Source organism: Heloderma suspectum, chromosome 4 (genome assembly GCF_057233095.1).
Source record: "Heloderma suspectum isolate Gila_16-S chromosome 4, 16-S_ref, whole genome shotgun sequence".
Lineage (NCBI taxonomy): Eukaryota > Metazoa > Chordata > Lepidosauria > Squamata > Helodermatidae > Heloderma > Heloderma suspectum.
In genome coordinates, this window is record NC_139461.1 from 112,594,158 (window position 1) to 112,616,636 (window position 22,479).

Here is a 22,479-nt window from a genome sequence, read left to right on the forward strand (position 1 = left end):
GAAGTGTGTTTCGTGAGAATTGGTCAAGGGAAAGGCAGTCAAAAAGGGATGACCAGCTAATTCCCAACTTTGAATTATACATATAAGATAAGATCTGCACAGCACCATTCTAGCTTCAGTTTTTGTTGGTCACTCACACTTGTGACAGAATGTTGGAACTAACTTCTATAGAGAGATTAATCTAAAAGGAGCTCTGCATACAGATATGTGTCTCACAGACAGAAATTGCTCTATGACTGACTTAAGCACTTGATGTAAGTATAATAAGTTTACCTTTTGGGATCATAATAAAGGTTAAGCTTTATGTAGTATATGAATTAATTTATGAGCTATTTGTTGGAGATAGTCTCAGAGGCAAAAGTCTGAATCCATACAAATTAAGAAATCGTTCTGCACTATGGTACATTTACTTTTTTAAATGGATCAACTATCCTAAGGTACTGCTTAAGAAAGCATTAAGAAAAACTGCACTTGGATTTGGTTTTGCCTTAAAAATATTAGCTAACAGCACAATTCTGCCACTGAAAATATTATATACATCTCTCTCTCTCTCTCTCTCTCTCTCTCTCTCCAAAAACTAAAGTAAGGTTATCATTTGCAACAATTTCCAAATTCTTTTTGCTTTACGTTATCATCAGGTGGAAAAATATTAGAGCATACAGAATCTGGTTTGGGGGTAAAAATTCATGAAGTAAGGACTCCGCAATGGTACATCCAGATGTTTTGGACATTGCGTTTCATTAGCCTTTCCCGACCTGGTGCCCTCCCAAGCCAGACTGGGGACTATGCAAGTTGTGAGCCAACATTTCTGGAGGGCACCATGTTGGAGAAGGATGCTTTACATAATGTATTGAAGTACATATTCACACAGCTTTTTCGTATATCCTATGGATGTCAGTGTTCTTTTGGGGAGTGTTGAACAGCATCTTTTTCTTCTGACTGTCTCCACCACATTGCAAACACATTCAAAGACATGCTTTTGCTGAGGACGTAGTGATGCTATATCTGATGTCATAGATATTTGCAAAAAAAATCACATCATCACCATCATTTGAATTTATGAGTCACCCTACAGCTGACCCTTCATACATAATAAACTGGAGTTTCCGAAATGTCCAAGGGCAGCCCCACATATAACGCATTGCAGTAATCTAACCGAGAGGTTACCAGGGTATAGATCTCTGAAGCCAGGCTGTCACTATTCAGGTAGGGTCATTCTTGTCATTCCAGCCTAAACTGCTAAAAGGTACTCCGAGCCACAGAAGACACTTGTCTCTAGTGACAAAGTTGGAACTATAAGCACCACCAAGCTACCAAGCTGATCCTTCAAGAAGAGTGCAACCCTTTCCAGAGCAGGTTGGACACCCTGGACAGTCAAAGCACCCATCAGCAGTACCTTTGTCTTATCTGGACTGAGCTTCAAGTTTATTCATCTAGTCCATTACTGCAGCCAGGTACTGATTAAACATTTCCACTGCCTCACCTGCATCTGATGAGACAATGAGGTAGAACTGTGTGTCATCAGAATACTGATGACACAGTGCTCTAAATCTCCAAATGGCCTCACTCTGCGATTTCATATAGATGTTAAACAGCATGGCGAACAAGAAGTAACCTTGCGGGGGCCCAAAATACAAATGCCATGGAATTGAGCAGAAGTCTTCCAGCACCACCTTCTGGAAACAGCCATCCAAGTATGAGTTGACCACTGCAAAGCTGTTCCACCCACACCCAACTCAGACAGCATCTCCAGAATACCCTGGGTGATGGTACTGAAAGCCACTGAGAGATTCAGGAGAATCAACAGGGTTGCCCTCTACCTCTTGCCCAGGAAAGATCATCCCATAGGGTAACCAAGGCAGTTTCTGTGCCAAAACCAGACTTAACCTAGAAAATCAATTTCATCCATAAATGACTGGATCTCATTGGCCACATTAGCCACCATAAGCAAAAACATCTAGTTAAATGCCAGTGTGGACAAATGCGGTCATGGGCAGTGACGGCAGAAGAAGCAGGAGAAGCATTCCTGCGATGAAGCAGGAGCCAGGGGAACAAATGGGCACCAAACAGTAGCACAACAATGTGAACACTTGGCATGTTGACTAGTTTTCAGTAATCTGGCTGCATCAGTTATGCTACTTCCAATGCACATATGAAATTTAGAGAACATTTGACATAGCAGTAATATATTCTGTCTCTATGGGAATTAGACCTGAACTCTTATGCATGTGATTTCTCTTTTGTCTCCTGCTGTTCTGATAATAACCTCACTGTATTTCCTGATCATATACACGCTCTCTTTGATTCTGGAACTGCAGACCTGGGTTATTTTTTTCCACTAAAATTTGCACAACTGCACTAGTAAATTATATGCAGTGGCCTAGTACACATCCCAAAGGGGAAAATCTTTGATATGGGATCATGATAAATGTATTTATATATACTGAGATTTATCCAGCTTTATTACAGAAGCCTCAAGGCAGCTAAGAACAATAAACACAAACGGGGGGCTGGGGGAATCACTGACTTCTGTACTATAAGGTAGCTGGGCTTGGCTCTGGCTAAAAGAAGATATGAAGGTAGCTATGGGAAATGAAGGCAATAGTGAAAAATTAGCACAGGAGGTGGGGGAGACTCTAATAATTAAGATGTGAGGTGAGATGGATGACCATGAATGATTTATATGTGAAAATAATGATGCTAGTCACAAAGAAGTGAAAGTTCGGGTCACATCAGGTGTACAAATGGGTTTTAACTTTTGACTATTGCAGAGTGTATCCAGACAAAGAGAAGAACAACCTTTCTATTAAAAATGTAGAAATACTAGGTAAGCTTTTAGGGTTACTTACAAAATGGGTTTTTCTTGTTGATCTGAGAAGCAATCACAATGGTCTTGTCAAATGCCAAATGTCAAACATATGACATGTTTGCTTCTACAATTCAGTTATTAACATACTAGGAAATTGGGGGGAGGGGCTCACCACTGTCATTGGAAGAACAAACCACAGGCAGAAGTTGAGACAGAGAAATGCACATGACACCAGCCATCCCAAGGGGGACAGTCCAACAAAGTGCATCTAAGGTAGACGGGAAGCTGCAATCCAGTGCCAGGGAAGATAGTTTCGGAGTTTTTGCTTCAATTCCTTTACAACTCTTAGGTAACTGACACCTGGGCTTATGACTTCAAATCTCTTACACACACACACACACACACACACACACAGTGAAAGCTTTTTCTATACGGCACCCAACCCAAGTGTAAATTTCCTCATTTATAAAGACCAATATGAAAAACTCATTTTCTTTCTGTTCAATATGCACCTGAATGTGTATTTCAAATCTTTCCATCTCAACAACTTTAATGATTCACTGCTATGTATGATATTTGTAAAAATAAAAACTGTTCACCCCTTCAAGAACACTGGAGGCTGGTAAGCATCATATAAGTCTATACATTGGAGGCCAGTCTCTTCAGCTAAGTGGTAATAGTTACTGGCAAGGTGTTCCATGCAATGACAAGACAAATCAGCATTCCTCATTCACTTACAGCAGGAGGTCACACATTCAGTGATGAAGTAAGGTAATTTTAGACCCTGGACTTAATGGTCTTATGGGGTGAGGGTGAGGGAATTGAGATGGCCATGTATATTACTTCAGGTCAGAAGCACACAAGTAACATTTCTCTTCACCACCACCAAAACACCACCGCATGCTTTACAACTGTTTCTACATTCCTGATATGTTTTTTTTTTTTGGGGGGGGGAGCCAAAGAATCCAAATTATTTGCTAACGCCATTTAAAAGAAATACTCTGAGCATGTGCAGTTCCACCATTTAAGCTTACTTAAATCAAACCACCAACATGACTATAGGAACAAAATGGCGTTTGCTTCTGCTGCTCTGGTGCAAAACACATTTACTTGGGAATAAGCACCACTTTGTTATAGAAAAGGATTCTGTGTGTGTGTATGTAAAAATTATAAAATGTAACCAAATACATACCTGGCCAGCTGTCCCTTGAGTATTAAAAAAAAAGTTTTTAATGAACATGGCGGCCCAACTACTGATACCGGTCCTGCCTGCCACAGCCTTGATCACCTGCCGCTTTTCCTGAGAAGGCCCTATCAGCCTGGATTCAATGCACCCTGCACCCTCAGGCTGGCCTCTCACCCAGCCAGGGGGTTCCTAGTTAAAACCTCCCTTTCCCTCTCTCTGAGGCACTCTCTTCTTTATTATTAGCTGTGGTGTGGTGCCAGTCCACAACACTGTCCCACCCTCATGCCTCACCATTGTCTCTGGTGCTCCTTGTCATCCCCCCGTCCCGTATACACACATACCTCTGTATCCACTGACCATGGATGATGTCGCTTCCAGGTGCTGAAGGATGCTGCCAAGGTGAACAACTCAGACACTGGACCACAGGTGCAGCGTGGTGCAGCACAGTGCAGCAGATGGACCTGTCATGTTCACACCTTGCTCACCCATAGCCCTCAAGCAAATAAGGCAGGAGTAGGCAATGTACTGCCCATGGGCACCAATGTGTCCCCAGACACCTTTCTTGGCTCTTACCAAGGTCATAGAATCATAGAATCATAGAATAGTAGGGCTGGAAGGGGCCTACAAGGCCATCGAGTCCAACCCCCTGCTCAATGCAGGAATCCAAGTCAGAGCATCCCTGACAGATGGCTGTCCAGCCTCGTCTTGAACGCCTCCAGTGTGGGAGAGCCCACCACCTCCCTAGGTAATTGGTTCCATTGTCATATTGCTTTAACAGTCAGGACGTTTTTCCTGATGTTCAGCCGGAATCTGGCTTCCTGTAACTTGAGCCCATGATTCTGTGTCCTGCACTCTGGGATGATCAAGAAGAGATCCTGGCCTTCCTCTCTGTGACAACCTTTCAAGGACTTGAAGAGCGCTATCATATCTCCCCTCAGTCTTCTCTTCTCAAGGCTAAACATGCCCAGTTCTTTCAGTCTCTCTTCATAGGGCTTTGTTTCCAGGCCCCTGATCATCTTTGTTGCCCTCCTCTGAACCCTCTCCAGTTTGTCTGCATCCTTCTTAAAGTGTGGTGCCCAGAACTGGACACAGTACTCCAGATGAGGCCTAACCAGTGCTGAGAAGAGGGGAACTAGTACTTCCCGGGATTTGGAAGCTATGCTTCTATTAATACAGCCCAAAATAGCATTTGCCTTTTTTGCAGCCACATCACATTGATGGCTGATATTCAGCTTGTGATTGACAAATAATTCCAAGATCCTTCTCACTTGTAGTGCTGTTGAGCCACGCATCCCCCATCTTGTAACTGTGCATTTGGTTTCTTTTTCCTGGGTGCAGAACTTGGCATTTATCCCTATTAAATGTCATTCTGTTGTTTTCTGCCCAGCGCTCCAGTCTATCCAGATCACTTTGAATTTTGTTTCTGTCTTCCAAAGTATTAGCTATCCCACCCAATTTTGTGTCATCTGCAAATTTGATCAGCATTCCCTGCACCTCCTCCTCCAAGTCATTAATAAAAATGTTGAAGAGCACTGGGCCCAGGACTGAGCCCTGCGGTACCCCACTCGTTACCTCTCCCCAGTTTGAGAAGGTCCCATTGATAAGCACTCTTTGAGTCCGATTCTGTAGCCAACTGTGGATGCACCGGATGGTTGTTTCATCTAGCCCACTTTGAGCTAGTTTGCTCATCAGGAGATCATGGGGCACTTTGTCGAAACCTTTGCTGAAGTCGAGGTATATGATGTCTACAGCATTCCCACGGTCCACAAGGGAGCTTACTTGATCAAAAAATGAGATCAGATTCGTCTGGCAGGACTTGTTTTTGACAAATCCATGTTGGCTTCGAGTAATCACGGCATTGTTTTCAAGGTGCTTACAGATGGATTGCTTTATCATCTGCTCCAGAATTTTCCCTGGGATTGATGTCAGACTGACTGGTCTGTAGTTCCCACATTCCTCCTTTTTACCCTTTTTGAAGATAGGGATGACATTTGCCCTCCTCCAGTCATCTGGCACTTCCCCCGTCCTCCATGATTTCTCAAAGAGAATAGACAGCGGTTCTGAGAGTTCTTCTGCCAGCTCCTTTATTACTCTAGGATGCAGTTCATCTGGGCCTGGAGATTTGAACTCATTCGAAGTAATTAGGTATTCCTTGACCATATGCCTATCGATCTCAAGCTGCAATCCTGCCACTTCAGCCTGCACTTCGCCTTTGCCAGGGGGGTCATAGACCCTCTTTTGGGAGAAGACTGAGCCAATAAGTATCCAGAACATGACCCCAAGCCCAGTTCTGTGATTGCAGGAAAATTGCATCAGCACAAAGATTCTCAGTAGTGATTTGGATGAATCTTTGTTTCTTCCGTTTTGCTGAACTATAAGGATTCCATTCACTATTGCCTCTAGGAAAATAAAAGCTGTAGAGGTGCTTTTACAGGCAGCTTGTTATCCGAGATCAGTGGACTCACCAACAGTTCTTAAAACATGCACGACTAAATGATAATTTACATTATAAATGACAAGATGTCCTACCCCTCCCACATTTATTTAATTAATACTTTTTTATTACTGGCAGCTGGGATTGCTTTGAAATAGGTTTCTGATGGTGCCAAAAACGTTGGGTTCAAAGGAGTTCTTTAATGTGTTGGGGCTCAGCCCCACCTCTGCCTTGTACTCAGCCATTTTGTGGTGGTACCCAGGACAGTTTGTTAAATTGCCAAATGTGTTCATGGCCCCAAATTTTTTCTATTTATTTATTTGATTTGTGCCCCACCTTTCTAACAAGAAAAATGGCACTCAAGGTGGCAACCAAGGCCTTTCAACCAAGAACAACGGCTCTCAAAGGTTGCCTAACCCTGAAATAAATGATTTGCTTGGATTACAGTTGCATTTCCTGTAAATTATCATTTAGTCGTGCATGTTTTAAGAACTGTTGGTGAGTCCACTGATCTCGGATAACAAGCTGCCTGTAAAAGCACCTCTACAGGTTTTATTTTCCTAGAGGCAATAGTGAATGGAATCCTTATAGTTCAGCAAAACGGAATAAACAAAGATTCATCCAAATCACTACTGAGAATCTTTGTGCTGATGCAATTTTCCTGCAATCACAGAACTGGGCTTGGAGTCATGTTCTGGATACTTATTGGACTGCTGCACTGTGCTTTTGATGGCTCTTTTGACCTTTCCATTCCAGTGCCGCCTCCTGTCTTTTTGGTTGCTTCTGAATTGCGTTTTGAATGCTTTTGAAAAGCTTTTAAAATTACTATTTTGTGCTAATAATGAATTGTTGCTTCACAATGAATGTTTAAAAATGTTGCTGTAACATTTGCTACCAGGGAAATACATGGCTGCACTAGCTAGCAGAAACTGACAAAGGGCTGATAACGATAGTGTTAGTCACTCATGGTATGACTTATTCAAGTTGTCTATCAGGCACGTAATCCACAGAAATAATACATCAAAATGAGGCTACAATCCAATACTCACTTATCTAGGACTAAGCCTCAGTGAACTCAGTAAGACATCTGAGTATACATGTATAGGATTGCACTGTTAGCTATCCTGGTAAAGTATCCAAAATTGCATCTGTAAAAGCAGAACATCAAAGGAATCTCAGATCCTGTTGAATGCAGGAAAACCTTTGCAGGTAACCTATTCAGATGTAACATTTTTAAAAAATGTATTTGGTAGGTTTATATCCACTCCATCCCATGGGCTCAGAGTAACCTAGAGCAGTTTATCTAAACACAAATATTCCTGCCCCACAAAGAGTTCTCAATCTAAATGGAATGGTTTGGAGGATGAAAGAGGTCAAAATAAATATAAATGGCACTTTATAGACATGAAACCTATTTAAGAACAAAATCTGAACACCCACAACATGTTGTACAACATCATCAGCCAGAGGAGCCATCGAAAGGCCAGTTATGTATATAGTCAGCTACTTATACTGAGTGCAATAGTGAAAAATTAGCACAGGAAAGGCTCTAATAATTAAGAAGTGAGGTGGGAGTGAGTGCCAAATAGTTATATCCAAAGAGAACAAAAAGTATTTATACCAGCCATTGTTTTAGTTATGTATTTATTTTGGTTTTTTGTGCACAGCAGTTACACCAAAGAATGACCAATTCACAGGACCATTCTCTACAAGGGATGCATTAATCACCCAAACTCAAGCTCATCAAGGTCCTTCAAATTCCACCTCAAAGCTCAAAGCTCATTTCAGCTCATGTATGTATTAGATTGCGAGCTTTGGGTGGTTTTTGTTCACACAAAAATTCATCTGCATTTCAGTGCATACTAGAAGGTACGCATTTTTCTTCCATTGATTAAAGCCTGTTTTGTGAGAATTTTTCAAAGGTACACATTTTATGCATATTTTTCAAATGTATGCATTTTCATATTTTTCTTTGGTCCGCAAATTGCATTGCAAGCTTGGAAATGTACAGACTTCCACTGAAGATTGCAGTCAAGTACACATTCGAGTTCAGGAGGTGTGAACTAGATAAATTCGGGCCTAAAACAAACTGAAACAAATTTCTCATACTTCCCTGTTCTGTACTGTTGATGAAGTGACTTTTCTGTGATTTTGGCATGTGGAACCAATCTTGTGAATGATTGACAGTGCATGTCCATACCACAAGTCAATATACTATGGCCCAACACATTTTCAACGTTTTCCCCAAACCCTGTTTTCAGCTAGTAAGACAGCAGTCCTATGAAGAAATAGGTGCATATAAGCTAATTGCTCAGGGCCCAATCAGTCTGGATGTATGGAAGGAGCATTTACAAAATCAATTGCAGGTACAAAAGTCCACCGCAAAAGTCAGTTGGGCACCACCACATAAATATTACTAGTGTTGACTGCTTTTTTTCTCAGATGAGTGTGAGCTTAACGGTACTGCTTGTTTGCCTCAAGAGTTCTCACAACTCTACAGAACCAAGTTACATGAATTGCCTCAAGAGTTCTCACAACGCTATACAACCAAGTTACATGCATGCAGATCACGCTTTCAGTCAGAAGAACCCTAGTACTGTGGAATGAAAGAAGTGCATGTAGCAGAACTCGAAAAATAACATGTTTCTGGAGTGACATATCATATTGTAATATCTAAAAGACTCAGGCTCCTTTCACACACACTCAGATATACTCACATGTATATGCAAACCCAGATATACACACATTGCACATATCCTCAATTACAATAAAGCTAATTAGCCAATAAATCACATTGTAGGCTGCACCTCATTATTTCAGGCATCCAAGTTCAATTTACATACTAATGGCTGCGTATTTGCCTTTAATAGATGTGCTATTAAAAAGTAAACATAATAAATGAATAACCATTTAAGCATCGTTACCCTATCTTGATGAAAAATGTCTGAGAATGCAGCACCCATTGAAGCTATTTACTTTCTTATTGTGAAATAATGCTAATCATAAACTAAAATGACAAATGTAAATTATACAGAGAAGAAAACTAGTGGAGAATCATCAAGTCCACCCATACTTCAGTTAATATTGAGGTAAAATGGGCTGAAACAGCAAGTTTGTATACACACAATTTTTCCGGAAATTAATTTTACAGATGAGAGCAGGTTTTTTCCCCCCCAGGTTAAAGTCAGTTTAATGTATTTGGGGTTTTCCTAAGATTCCCAAGCAAGATTTTAATTCCCCAGTGTTCTTGTGACATCATCTCATTGTGCAATGTGGACACAGTGATGTCATAATCTCTGTTTTTATGGTAGTCCTCCTACTCCATAGTGATGTGCCATGGTGACATCACAGCTGGGAAGCATACAGGAGCACAGCTATCCAATGGAAAGAACTTCATGATTGGTTCCTAGGTCTTAGGTAAGAGCAGAGAAAGAGAGGTTGGAGGAGGATCAAGTGGCCTTTGGTGCTTGGGACTGAGATTACAGCTTTGTGTTCTAGCATTGTGTTATAGGATCATTGGACTGAACAGAAATGCCCCGAGGCCTAATATTGACCAGACTGGGCATGCCGGCAAGGGTGGAGATCTGAGAGGAAGATGCTAGCTTAGCCTTCCCAAACCCAGCAGATGTGTTGGACTACAACTCCTAGCATCCCCAGACAGCTGGAGATGCTGGGAGTTGTAGTCCAACACTTCTGGAGGACACCAGTTTGGGAAAGGCTGTACCTAGTCACCTGGTTCCTCCTCCTCTCCCTTTCAGTATTGTACTGGCTTTGAACCTACAAGGGACTATTCCTTCACTGCATTTCCCTGCCTTGTAAAATAGTGCTGAGGCAACTGCTTGTCCTATTCCCTCCTGAGCTTCATGAGTGCAGCCGATATTCCTGTCACATCAAAAGTGGCATTGCTACCACCCCCAAGCCATCTCACACATTTGTTGTGATTCACCCTTCCCCTCTTTTCCAGCTCTTGGTAAGATGTCCTTCTCCACAATGATGATGTAGATCGAGCGTATTGCTCCATCCCTTATCATTGGCCTCAGGACAAGCGATCTGCAGATGGTCCTCAGCCCTGGCCAAGGCAAGACCCCTCCCTGCTCTCACCATGTGCCACTCACTCACTTCTGCAATTCTTAATCCATCCTTGCTGCTGTTCTTCAAAGCACCAGGAAGGATGGGTTAGGGCAGCCTTCCTCAGCCTGAGGCCCTCCAGATGGGTTGGACTACAACTCCCAGCATCTCCAGCCGGCATGGCCAATGGTCAGGGATGCTGGGAGCTCCAGTCCAAAATATCTGGAAGGACCAGGCTGAGGAAAGCTGTGTTAGGGATTGCGCTGGATCAGGGGCTTGGCTCAGCATCCTCTGCAGATCTCCATGACCCTTGGGTGGTTGCCCAACTGCTATGTGTCGGCTCCAGCAATGTCAGCCAAGCAACTCCCAATGTTCCGATTAGGAAACAAAATGTACCATGTTTTGGAACTCCCAGGACTTTACACAAAGACTGAGTGCTGGAGGGTAGCTGCATAAGTCCATAAGACTTTTATTTGTCCTGATTTGTTTACCATTCCAGCAGCTCTCCCAGGCCTTCCCTCTTGCAGATTCTTCTCCAAGCTGTTTAAGCTGAGCGAGACTGACAGTTTCCTTTTGGAGTTGCTCATTCTTTCCCAGATGTCTGTGGGAATCAGCAAGCCTGCTCCCTCTCGACAGTAACGTGGTAGCATGTCCAGATTTGGAAATCAGTGCACTTAGCACAGGAAGATGAAACCTCTGTGCCCTTTTCAGCTAATATTGATTAGATTAAATGAATAAATAAAATTAGAGGAGCAGGTTAACAAAAAAAAATACTAAGGCCTCCCATGGAAAGCTGAGTTGAATTAGCTCATATATACTGTTTGCATATGTTACTCCTTCAGGAAGGTAACTTTAGAGATATGGACAAAATGCAGTTTGCAGACAGTAAAGGGTTCAAAGCTCAGGCCTGCAAACGAAAAATGAGTAGCATGTCCCTTCTCCAATGTGGATGTCACATATGATCCAGGTGCTGCATATGCTCTTCCTCCTTAAAATAAAATTAAAAAGCAGTGGGAAGACATAGCATGAACTGCCTTATCTGCATTATAAGGCATTGGCCTGGCTCATATCCGGCAACATCTGTGTAGCACAAGGATGGGCAACTGCAAGAGTTACAGGGGCCATTTTCTCACATCCCAGAACACACTCCATGAACTGCCACCACCATCTGTGGGAGCCCCAGGAAAAACAACAACAACAAAACTCAGCGGCCACTGAAATTCAGCAACAAACTGGTCCATAACACTACTGAGTGGTACGGAGCACTACAAGGGTTAATAGTTGTTTGCAAGTTAAATTAGACCCGTATTGCCCATCCCTAGTGTAGTAGATGAGAGTGTGAGACATGCTGCTGCACTGTTATATGAGGACCCAGGGTAATTAGGAAACCAGGCTTAGCTATTATGATTCTGACATATCTCCCTCTCAGGGAACACTCAGAGAAAAGTTTTCAAACTGCTGGGTTTGAATGATTCTGCAACACTTCCACAGGGGTACAGTCCCAAATGACATGGGACTCAATTCATGAGGAACCTCTCCTGCACAAGCCACACTGAAATGGATAGCAGCTGCATTATACCACCACTGCCCAAGAATGCCTGACAAGCCATTGCCCTCTACAAACATGTACCTTCCTTAGATACGGTATATTCAACCCCACATTTTCATTTTACCTGGAACTGTATATTTTGGTCAATGTGAGGTACATGGAACTGCTTCAGGAAACGTTCGTCTTCGCTCCAGAAAAGGCGGATGTCAGGAATCCCATACAGGATCATGGCCAGCCTCTCTAATCCCAGGCCAAACGCCCAGCCGATTTTGTTCTCTGCGCCAGCTACAATTATACAAAGCAAAACATTCACGCACTAGTGTCACTTCAAACAAAGAAACCCATACGATTTCCACATTACAAGTAATATATATAAATATTGTCCATTTTTACCCCACCCCAATTTTTTACATCACCCACAACCTTAAGAGCATAAGAACACAAGAAGAGCCATGCTGGATCAGACCAAAGACCAATCTTAGTCCAGCATTCTGGACTAAGCTACAGCCATTATGACTAGTAGCCATTGATAGCCTTTTCCTCCAGGAATTTGTCTAACTCCCTTTTAAAGCCATCCAAACTGGTGGCTATCACTACTTCCTGTGGTAGTGAATTCCATAGTTTAACTATGCATTGTGTGAAGAAGTCTTTCCTTTTATCTGTCCTGAATCTCCCATCATTCAGCTTCACTGGATGACCCCGGGTTCTAATATTATGAGAGAGGAAGAAAAACATCTCCCATTCACTTTCTCCACGCCATGCATAATTTTATATACCTCTATAATGTCACTTCTAAGCTAAAGAGCCCCAAACTTTGTAACTTTTCCTCATGGTGAAGTTGCCCCATCCCCTTGATCATTTGTGATACCATTTTCTGCACCTTTTCCAGCTCTAGATGGCGTGGCTCACACATAATGACTAACTATGCCAGACGCAGGTTATCTAACCCATGGTTGTTCAGGGCTGCACAGGAGCAAGCACACTACCTCCCACCCACTTGCTGCTTCTGCTTTGTTTCTGCTTTTGTAAACAAGCCAGGAATGCTGTATTCCTGGGTTGTGCTCCATCATGTGTGAACCCAGAATTCTGGGTTGTTGAGGGGAAACAACCCAGAGTTTTAACCCAACAACAAACCATGGGTTAAAACTCTGAGGTGTTTCCCCCTCAACAACCCAGAGTTCTGGATTTGCACCTCACGGAGCACAACCTAGGGAAAGGGTGTTCCTGGGTTGTTTATAAAAGCAGAAACAAAGTGGAAATGGTGAGCAGGTGGGTGGGAGCCAGCATGCTTACTGCCCCCACCTTGCATCCCCAAAAACCCATGGATTGTCATTATGTGCAAACTGGGCCAATATCCAGGTGCTGTGACAAGAACTGTACACAGTATTCCAGGTGCGGTCACACACAGATTTGTACAAAGGCATTACGATGTTGACAGTTTTGCTTTCGGTTCCTTTCCAAGTGATCTGGAACACGTCATCGGGCTTTTTCAAAGCAGTCACACACTAGGCCAATGTTTTCATCAAGCTATCCACCACAATCCCAACATCCCTTTCCTTGCCAGTTGCAGCCAGTCAGACCACATCAGCCATATATATGAAGTAAGGATTTTTTTTGTCCCAGTGTTCATCACTCAATGCTACCCACTCCATAGATCAACATATTTCTGATCACAATTATGTCATAAACATAAACTGACAAGGAATGCTACATTAAGATGCCTGCAAACATTTCAGCAAAATCAATAAAACATTCTAAGTTATTTGTGTAAATGACTTAATTGTGGAATAGTCAACAGCAAATTTCGTCATGCAGTCCTTTAGACAACATGGGCTGCAGCTGTGAGAGCAGGTAGCCACAGAGCACAATCTCTAGTATGAGGTCAGATTAGAGTCAGCATCTGACAAGAGCTGGGTGCAAAATGTTATTTGCTGTGCCTTGTAGGGAGTTATTTGGTATATTCTTCAGGCTGGTTCAGAGTGAAAAATCAAGCCCTGAGGAATTAGTCTCAAGTGCATAAACTGGGCAAGATGAGAAACATCACATGATGACACCGAGTGAAGATGCTTATTCTCAGTGTCATCATCAATACTAAGAATAAAAGCAAATGTATTGCAAGCCACTTAAATGTCTCAACAGCTCTGTCAGAAACGTCCATCACCCCACTCCACCCTAGAGTTTACATCTACTAAGCAATACTAGTTTTTTTTAAAGGGTTTCTTCAAACAAGATCTGCTAAAATAGAATAGAATACAACTCTTATTCCAAATGAAGGACAGAGTGTCCCGAGGAAGGTCATATGAGGGGGGTGCTTTTAGAAATCTACTGTGCCTTTAATTATAATCTATTCTTACACCCTGTTCCCAAAGGTCTAAGATGACCTCACATGCAGAGAAGTTAATACATGGAGGATCTACATTAAGTTTGCATAAACTGCTGTTATTATGAGCATATGTTTCACAAAAATGAAGATGGCTAGGTAAACAGATAGTATAATACAAAAGGGTTAAGAAATGCATCAAATTCTATATATTCCAATTCCTTCCTACAAGATAGGGCTGCCAACGTGCACCAGTCCACACAGACCAAACCAAATAATCCAGACCACAGCAGGGCAAAAACAAATGTGCAATCCATTACTAAACATATAGCAGCAGATCACTCAAGCAAATAAGCAACTTCACAATCTCTGCAGTTGGTATGATTGTGCACCAATATTATCTTCAAAGTAAATAGCACCACTGACATCTGAAGAAATGGATGACAAACAAGATGTCAGACTCCCATAATTTTATAATTACAGTGTAATGTCAATTAATGGAATCCTCTTTCCTACTAGAAATTATCTGAAATGCTGAAAGGGCCACACAGCCTTTTAAGACTCACCCTTATTATCAAGTTGCATTTCGTCTATCATTATCCAAAATATAATTGAAAGACCACAAAAAACATGCAAACACAAATTGGCAAGCAAGCTTTTAATTGCATGCTCCTTTCCTATCTAGTTTGAGAGTTGTCTGCAAATCTCACAAAAAAACACAATGGTTGTGCTGACATTAGATCTCCGCTTATTACTGCAAGTTCACTTTGAGTATCAATCACACTTGTTCATATGTGAAACACTGTAAAATGTCAACATTTAAAATTGCTGGAATGCTATTTTGCTACTGTCAAAAATTCCAGAGACCTTTCTTTAAAAAGAGAGAGAGAGAGGAACCAAGAATTTAATCGATGCATTTCAAAGACAGGATTTGAAATCATGGAATTGATCCTTCCATAAACAGACTCTCGCAAACACCTGCTCTACTAGACTTTGTACTGGGCTGGAGAAAACCCATCAGGGGGAGGGGGAGGATTAGACACCTTTCACAAAAGAGACTGAAGGTGACTTACAACAAAATTAAAGCATACAAACAACTATGGCAATTATCCACTAAAATACAACCATTCCATAAAACAACTAAAACATCATTGACAAACATGAACAATTCAGCTGACGCTTTAAAAAGCCTATCATATGACATTAAACGTCTGGGAATAGAGGAAAATCTTAACCTTGCACTAAAAAGATGACAATGTTGGTGCCAGGCAGGCCTCACCGAGGAGAGCATTCCATAGTTGGGGAGCCATCACTGTCAGAACTTGTCCCAGTCCTGGGGAACTATAGCCTGTGACACTGATTTTGAGTCAGAGAGAGACGCTGTGGGGCCAGGACCAGCAGTTGGGAAGCCAGACACCTGACAATTCTGTTCTTCCGGGCCTCCTACCTGGTCACAAGCCAGGAGAGGGTGAGAGGATGCTGATATGGCCTGTCTTCCACAGGTGGGAGACCTGACCTTGATGGAGGCCCCTGCGTCTCAACCAGGGACATCTTCCAGGGGAACGGGGCAGCAGGACAAGGACTCTGCAGGGGAGGGGGCTTCTGGGGTGTGTCCTAAAATGGGTCATCAGTTAAAGAGAGTGGAACAGAGGCATCCAGTGAGGTATAGCATGCATTTGTGAGATAGATTTCCCTGCCAGGATCGATACTGATCTTTAGCAGCCATTCCCCTGTATTTAAATGAGAGCAACAGACCGTAGTGTGGCGCAGAGTGGTAGGCTGCAGTATTGCAACCAAAACTCTCCCCACGACCTGAGCTCGATCCCAGTGGAAGCTGGGTCTCGGGTAGCCAGCTCAGGTTGACTCAGCCTTCCATCCTTCTGAGGTTGGTAAAATGAACACCCAGCTTGCTGGGGGAAAGGTAGTCACGACTGGGGAAGGCAATGGCAAACCACCCCGCTATAGTCTGCCATAAAAACGCCAGCGCAAGCGGCGTCACTCTAGAGGTCAGTAATGACCCGGTGCTTGCACAGGAGGAACCTTTCCTTTCCTAACAGACCATAGAGTTTGCTGGAAGCAATGTCTTTCTAACCTGAAAAGCTTCCTTTTCTTGCTTCTTTGGCTGAATCTACACATAATGGTAAAACATAGCAGTTTTACCATTATTGTAGTGCAATGATAACTATTGGTGCACATGACACCAATGGGCACCAATAGTTATCACTGCAGTATGATAACGGTAAAACTGCTATGTGTTGATTCAGCCTTTGATGGAACTATTAACTTGTTTGGACATATTCTGTATGCTGGACCCAAGTACGTTTGGGTCTTTTGTTGGGAAACCCTCAAACTGATCCTGGTTAAGGAACTATGTTGTAATGTGTTCTCTGCTGATTGTTATTGGGACTGTAAAGGCTGAAAGCCAATTACTGGAATTACAGCAATAAAAGCATTATTGAAACTTGAGCCTCAGTATTGGGAAGTCAGTATCTGACAACCACAAAAAGGCTCTCTCCCATGTCGCCATCCTCCAAACCTCCATTGGAGAAGGTATCTGGAGGAGGCCTCAGATGTTGATTGTACAATAGGGGTATTGCTATCCTGAGATATAGAAGGCTTTGTAGATTAAAACCAGCATCTTCAATTGGGCTTGGAAACATATAAGCAGTGCGTGGAAGTGGACCAGAATTGATGTTATATGCTCAGACCTTCTAGTTTCCATTATCAATCTAGCCACCGGATTTTGCACAAGCTGCAGTTTCTGAACTGTCTTCAAAGGCAGTAACACATATAGCACATTGCAGTAATCTAACCTGGAGTTTACCAAAGCATAAACTACTGAAGCCAGGTTATCCCTGTCCAGATAAGGCCATAGCTGGGCCACCAGCCAAAGCTGATAGATGGCACTCCGCACCACTGAGGCCACCTGAGCCTCAAGTGACAGTGATGGCTCCAGGAGAACCACCAAGCAATGAACTTCATCCTTCAGGGGGAGTGCAACCTCATCCAGAACCGGCTGAACACCATTCATCTGATGAATACAAACAGTCATTTTCCAAGTGGTAAATTGCCATAGTGTACATGTAATTACTGGATAAACTGGCCATAAGAACATAGCCAACATATACCATGTCAAACTGTTGGTCATTCTAGGTCAGTACCAATACACTGACTGGCAGAGGCCCAGGAGAACATCCTGCCAGCTTACCACACATAGTTTTCACCCACAATGAATTGGACTGGCATGCACAAAGAATATCCATACTCATTCATGGTTAACGTGACACCAGCAGTGATTTGAGGTTTATGGAAAGGAAGGTGTTTGATTGATTGATCAGTCTGACGTTCTACTATACATATTTTTATCAATAGCCTAATTCTGATGAAGGATGTTGCTTCTTATGACATAAAGCTATGTAAAGTGAGTCTAGGTTGTTATTTGTGTAACGAAGGTTGCTTGATGAACCATTTTGAAAGGTCAAGACTAAAGACATGTCAGGGAAGAAGAAAAGAGTGATGAATTGTTGTCAGCACTCTGATCTTCATGTGGAACATGGCCAAAAGGCTAAATATATATTTTAAAAGGAGAACTTTTTATTCTTGTGTCTTCGGAACAATGCCATCGAATTTTCCATGTAAGAAAATTATTACTATTTCTGAGACTATTTGTGCTGCCTGTATTTGTTGCTATCTGGTTTCACATTTTTGTAATAGGTAAATTCATATTGTCCTGCAATCACAGAAAATAGGTGAAACAGTGGAGCCAGTTCAGATATTCAGCCTAGTGTGACAGTCCTGCCGCCCTGGTTCAGACAACAGGAGTCTCTGGGTCAGTGAGTGGGGGGAAGGGTGTGTGTGTGTGTGTGTGTGAGTGAGAGAGAGAGAGAGAGAGAGAGAGAGAGAGAGAGAGAGGAGGGGAGCCCAGGCCATGTCTAGGGCCACCACCAGCATGCGGGTCCCCAACCCCCTGCCTTGCAGTCCTTGTGGGAAGAAAAAGTTGCCCACCCCTGGAGTAGACAATACTTTGCTAGATGAGCCAATGGTCTGAGCTTTGTCACCTATGAAGTCTTCAGCGATGGTCCTGAGTCATGCATAATTTTAATAGTACTTCTGCCCTAGGAGGCACAAAACAAAACAAACACCTGGCAGGTTTAAGATGAATCTGCTTCCTTCAGATCATGAAATAAGCGATCAAACCAGAAACAATAGTCTAAATCGGTTCTGAAAAGGAATAGCCAAATCAGGGGAAAGGCAGGATATGAATTAAATAAACAAACAAAAAGCAACATTGAGAACCGTCGGGTAGGGTGAACAGGGTATCTATATAATGGTTTTACCATTTTCACATTTAACATAAGATCCGGTGTGGTGTAGTGGATAGAGTGTTGGACTGGGATTTGGGAGAACCAGATTCTAATCTTTACCTGGCCATAAAGCTAACTGGGCAACTTTGGGCCAGTCACCGACTCTCAGCCTAACCTACCTCACAGGGTTGCTGTGACGATAAAATGGAGAGGAGGGGTTCATGGACACTCCTTCAGGTCCTTGAAGGAAAGGCAGGATATAAATGTAGCAAATAAATACATTGTTGTTGTTGTTGTTGTTGTTCAGTCATTAAGTCATGTCCGACTCTTCGTGACCCCATGAACCATAGCACGCCAGGCCTTCCTGTCCTCCACTCTCTCCCGGAGTGTGCTCAAGTTCATATTCATTGCATCGGTGATACTATCTAGCCATCTCATCCTCTGCCGTCCCCTTCTCCTTTTGCCTTCAATCTTTCCCAGGATCAGGGTCTTTTCCAGGGAGTTTTCTCTTCGCATTAGGTGGTCAAAATATTTGAGCTTCAGCTTCAGTATCTGTCCTTCCAATGAGCACTCAGGGTTGATTTCCTTTAGGATGGACTGATTTGACCTCCTTGCAGTCCAGGGGACTCGTAAGAGTCTTCTCCAGCACCACAGTTTGAAAGCATCAATTCTTCGGTGCTCAGCCTTCCTTATAGTCCAGCTCTCACAGCCATACATTACTACTGGGAAAACCATACCTTTGATTATACGAACCTTTGTCAGCAAGGTGATGTCTCTGCTTCTTACTATGCTGTTTAGGTGTGCCATAGCTTTCTTCCCCAGGAGCAAGCATCTTTTAATTTCATGGCTACAGTCACCGTCTGCGGTGATCTTGGAGCCCAAGAAAGTAAAATCTGTCACTGCTTCCATTTCTTCCCCTTCTATATGCCAGGAAAATAAATACATAGTAAACACTAAAAAGTGCATCTGAACCTCCCCTGTGTGTTTTGGTGCCACAAATTAATGTTTTAAATAGGGGATAAAATGTGGAGTGAAAAAACCCAAATGTACCTTTTAACCAATGCACATTTTACATTCACATCACAGAACAATTTAAACACAAACTTACTTAAGCTTCGTGTTTGAAGACACCCTTAGCCTGTCCATAATGTATTTTGCGAGTGGGTTGCTCTAGCACTCTGTAGTGTCTTAAGCATTCCTGATCCAGCCTCATCTATTTTCATGTTCACTTAGTACTGGTTGAGAAATATTCAAGGTGAAGGTTTTGTGAGGATGCAAAATGAAATTTGTGGCTCATGTCTCTGGAGAGCAAGCCAGCTCACATTTCAGTTAGCCCTAGAGGTGTGCCCAAACCATCGTTTTCTCTTTCACGTTGAATCAGAAATTGTTCTTCAGCTGAAAGACAGCCAGACAAATCAAAGAAAATGCAATTAGAAGTCTGTCACTGCTGCACAAAGTCATCACAGAGTGTGCTCCCAAAATTCACATTGTGTACATAGATATTCCCCTTCATGGATCACTGCCTTGTTGTGGTGAAGGGGCTTGCATAACTCAGTGAAGCCATAAGCTATGCCGTGCAGGGCCACCCAAGATGGACAGGTCATGGCAGAGAGTTCTGACAAAATGTGGTCCACTGGAGAAGGAAATGGCAACCCACTCCAGTATTCTTGCCAAGAAAACCCCATGGAACGTATCACAAGGCTAAAAGATATGACGCTGGAAGATGAGCCCCTCAGGTCGGAAGGTGTCCAATATACTACTGGGGAAGAGCAGAGGGAATTTCCAAGTAGCGCCAGAAAGAGTGAAGCGGCTGGGCCAAAGCCAAAAGGACACTCCGCTGTGGATGTGTCTGGTGGTGAAAAGAAAATCCGATGCTGTAAAGAACAATACTGTTTAGGAACCTGGAATGTAAGATCAATGAATCAAGGTAAGCTGGAGGTGGTCAAACATGAGATGGCAAGACTGAACATCGACATCTTGGGAATCAGCAAACTAAAATGGACAAGCATGGGCAAATTTAATTCAGGTGACCATCATATCTACTACTGTGGGCAAGAATCCCTTAGAAGAAATGGAGTAGCACTCATAGTCAACAAAAGGGTGGGAAAAACAGTACTGGGGTACAATCTCAAAAACGACAGAATGATCTCAGTACGAATGCAAGGAAAACCATTCAACATCACAGTAATTCAAGTCTATGCCCCAACCACTGAGGCCGAAGAAGCTGACGTTGATCGGTTCTATGAAGACCTACAACACCATCTAGAACCAACACCAAAAAAAGAGGTCCTCTTCATCATAGGGGATTGGAATGCTAAAGTAGGAAGTCAAGAAATAACCGGGATAACAGGCAAGCATGGCCTTGGTGTACAAAATGAAGCAGGACAAAGGCTAGTAGAGTTTTGCCAAGAGAACACGCTGATCATAGCAAACACTCTTTTCCAACAGCACAAGAGGCAACTCTACACATGGACATCACCAGATGGTCAATATCGAAATCAGATTGATTATGTCCTTTGCAGCCAAAGATGGAGAAGCTGTATACAGTCAGTAAAAACAAGACCTGGATCTGACTGTGGCTCAGATCATGAGCTGCTTCTTGCAAAATTTCGGCTTAAATTGAAGAACCTAGGGAAAACCACTAAACCATTCAGGTATGACCTAAATCATATCCCTTATGAATATACAGTGGAGGTGAGGAATAGATTTCAGGGATTAGACCTGATAGACAGAGTGCCTGAGGAACTATGGATGGAGGTCCGTAACATTGTTCAGGCAGCAGCAACTCAATCCATCCCAAAGAAAAAGAAATGCCAGAAAGCAAAGTGGCTGTCTGATGAGGCTTTACAAGTAGCTGAGGAAAGAAGGGAAGCGAAAAGCAAGGGAGAAAGGGGAAGATATATCCAACTGAATGCAGAGTTCCAGAGAATAGCAAGGAGAGACAAGAAGGCCTTCTTAAATGAACAATGCAAAGAAATCGAGGAAAACAACAGAATGGGAAAGACTAGAGATCACTTCAAGAAAATTGGAGATTTCAAGGGAACGTTTTGTGCAAAGACAGGCATGATAAAGGACAAAGAAGGCAGGGACCTAACAGAAGCGGATGAGATTAAGAAGAGGTGGAAAGAATACACAGAACTCTACAGGAAAGATCTGAATGTCCCTGATAGCCATGATAGTGCGGTCACTGAACTTGAGCCAGACATCCTCGAGAGTGAAGTCAAGTGGGCCTTAGGAAGCATTACTAACAACAAAGCTAGCGGAGATGACAGTATTCCAGCTGAGCTATTTAAAATCCTAAAAGATGATGCTGTTAAAGTGCTGCACTCAATATGCCAACACATTTGGAACACTCAACAGTGGCCACAAGACTGGAAAAGGTCAGTTTACATTCCAATTCCAAAGAAGGGCAACGCTAAAGAGTGTTCAAACTACCGTACAATTGTGCTCATTTCACATGCCAGCAAGGTGATGCTCAAAATCCTACAAGCTAGGCTTCGGCAGTATGAGAACCGAGAACTACCAGAAGTACAAGCTGGGTTTCGAAGAGGCAGAGGAACTAGAGATCAAATCGCCAACTTTCGCTGGATCATGGAGAAAGCAAGAGAATTCCAGAAAAACGTCTATTTCTGCTTCATTGACTACGCGAAAGCCTTTGATTGTGTGGATCACAACAAACTGTGGCAAATTCTTAAAGAGATGGGGGTACCAGACCACCTTACCCGTCTCCTGAGAAACCTGTACGAGGGTCAAGAAGCAACAGTAAGAACCAGACATGGAACAACCGATTGGTTCAAAATTGGGAAAGG

At 42.8% G+C, this 22,479-nt stretch overlaps 1 protein-coding gene across 26 annotated transcripts in view; it reads right to left on the reverse strand.

Annotated features, from left to right (window-relative positions):
- FARS2 (phenylalanyl-tRNA synthetase 2, mitochondrial) overlaps positions 1-22,479 on the reverse strand; it is a 347,910-nt gene that overhangs the window by 147,003 nt on the left and 178,428 nt on the right. For 21 of the 26 annotated variants that reach the window (XR_014790247.1, XR_014790249.1, XR_014790248.1 and 18 more), the window contains one exon: positions 12,171-12,331. Coding sequence is in view for 19 of the 26 variants with exons in the window: in XM_084850408.1 (XP_084706534.1) it covers positions 12,171-12,331 (161 nt within the window). In the remaining 7 variants the exon portion in view is untranslated. Of the gene's footprint in view, positions 1-7,094; positions 11,209-12,170; positions 12,332-22,479 lie in introns of those variants that run through there. The other 5 variants (XR_014790242.1, XR_014790243.1, XR_014790244.1 and 2 more) reach the window with 2 other exon arrangements.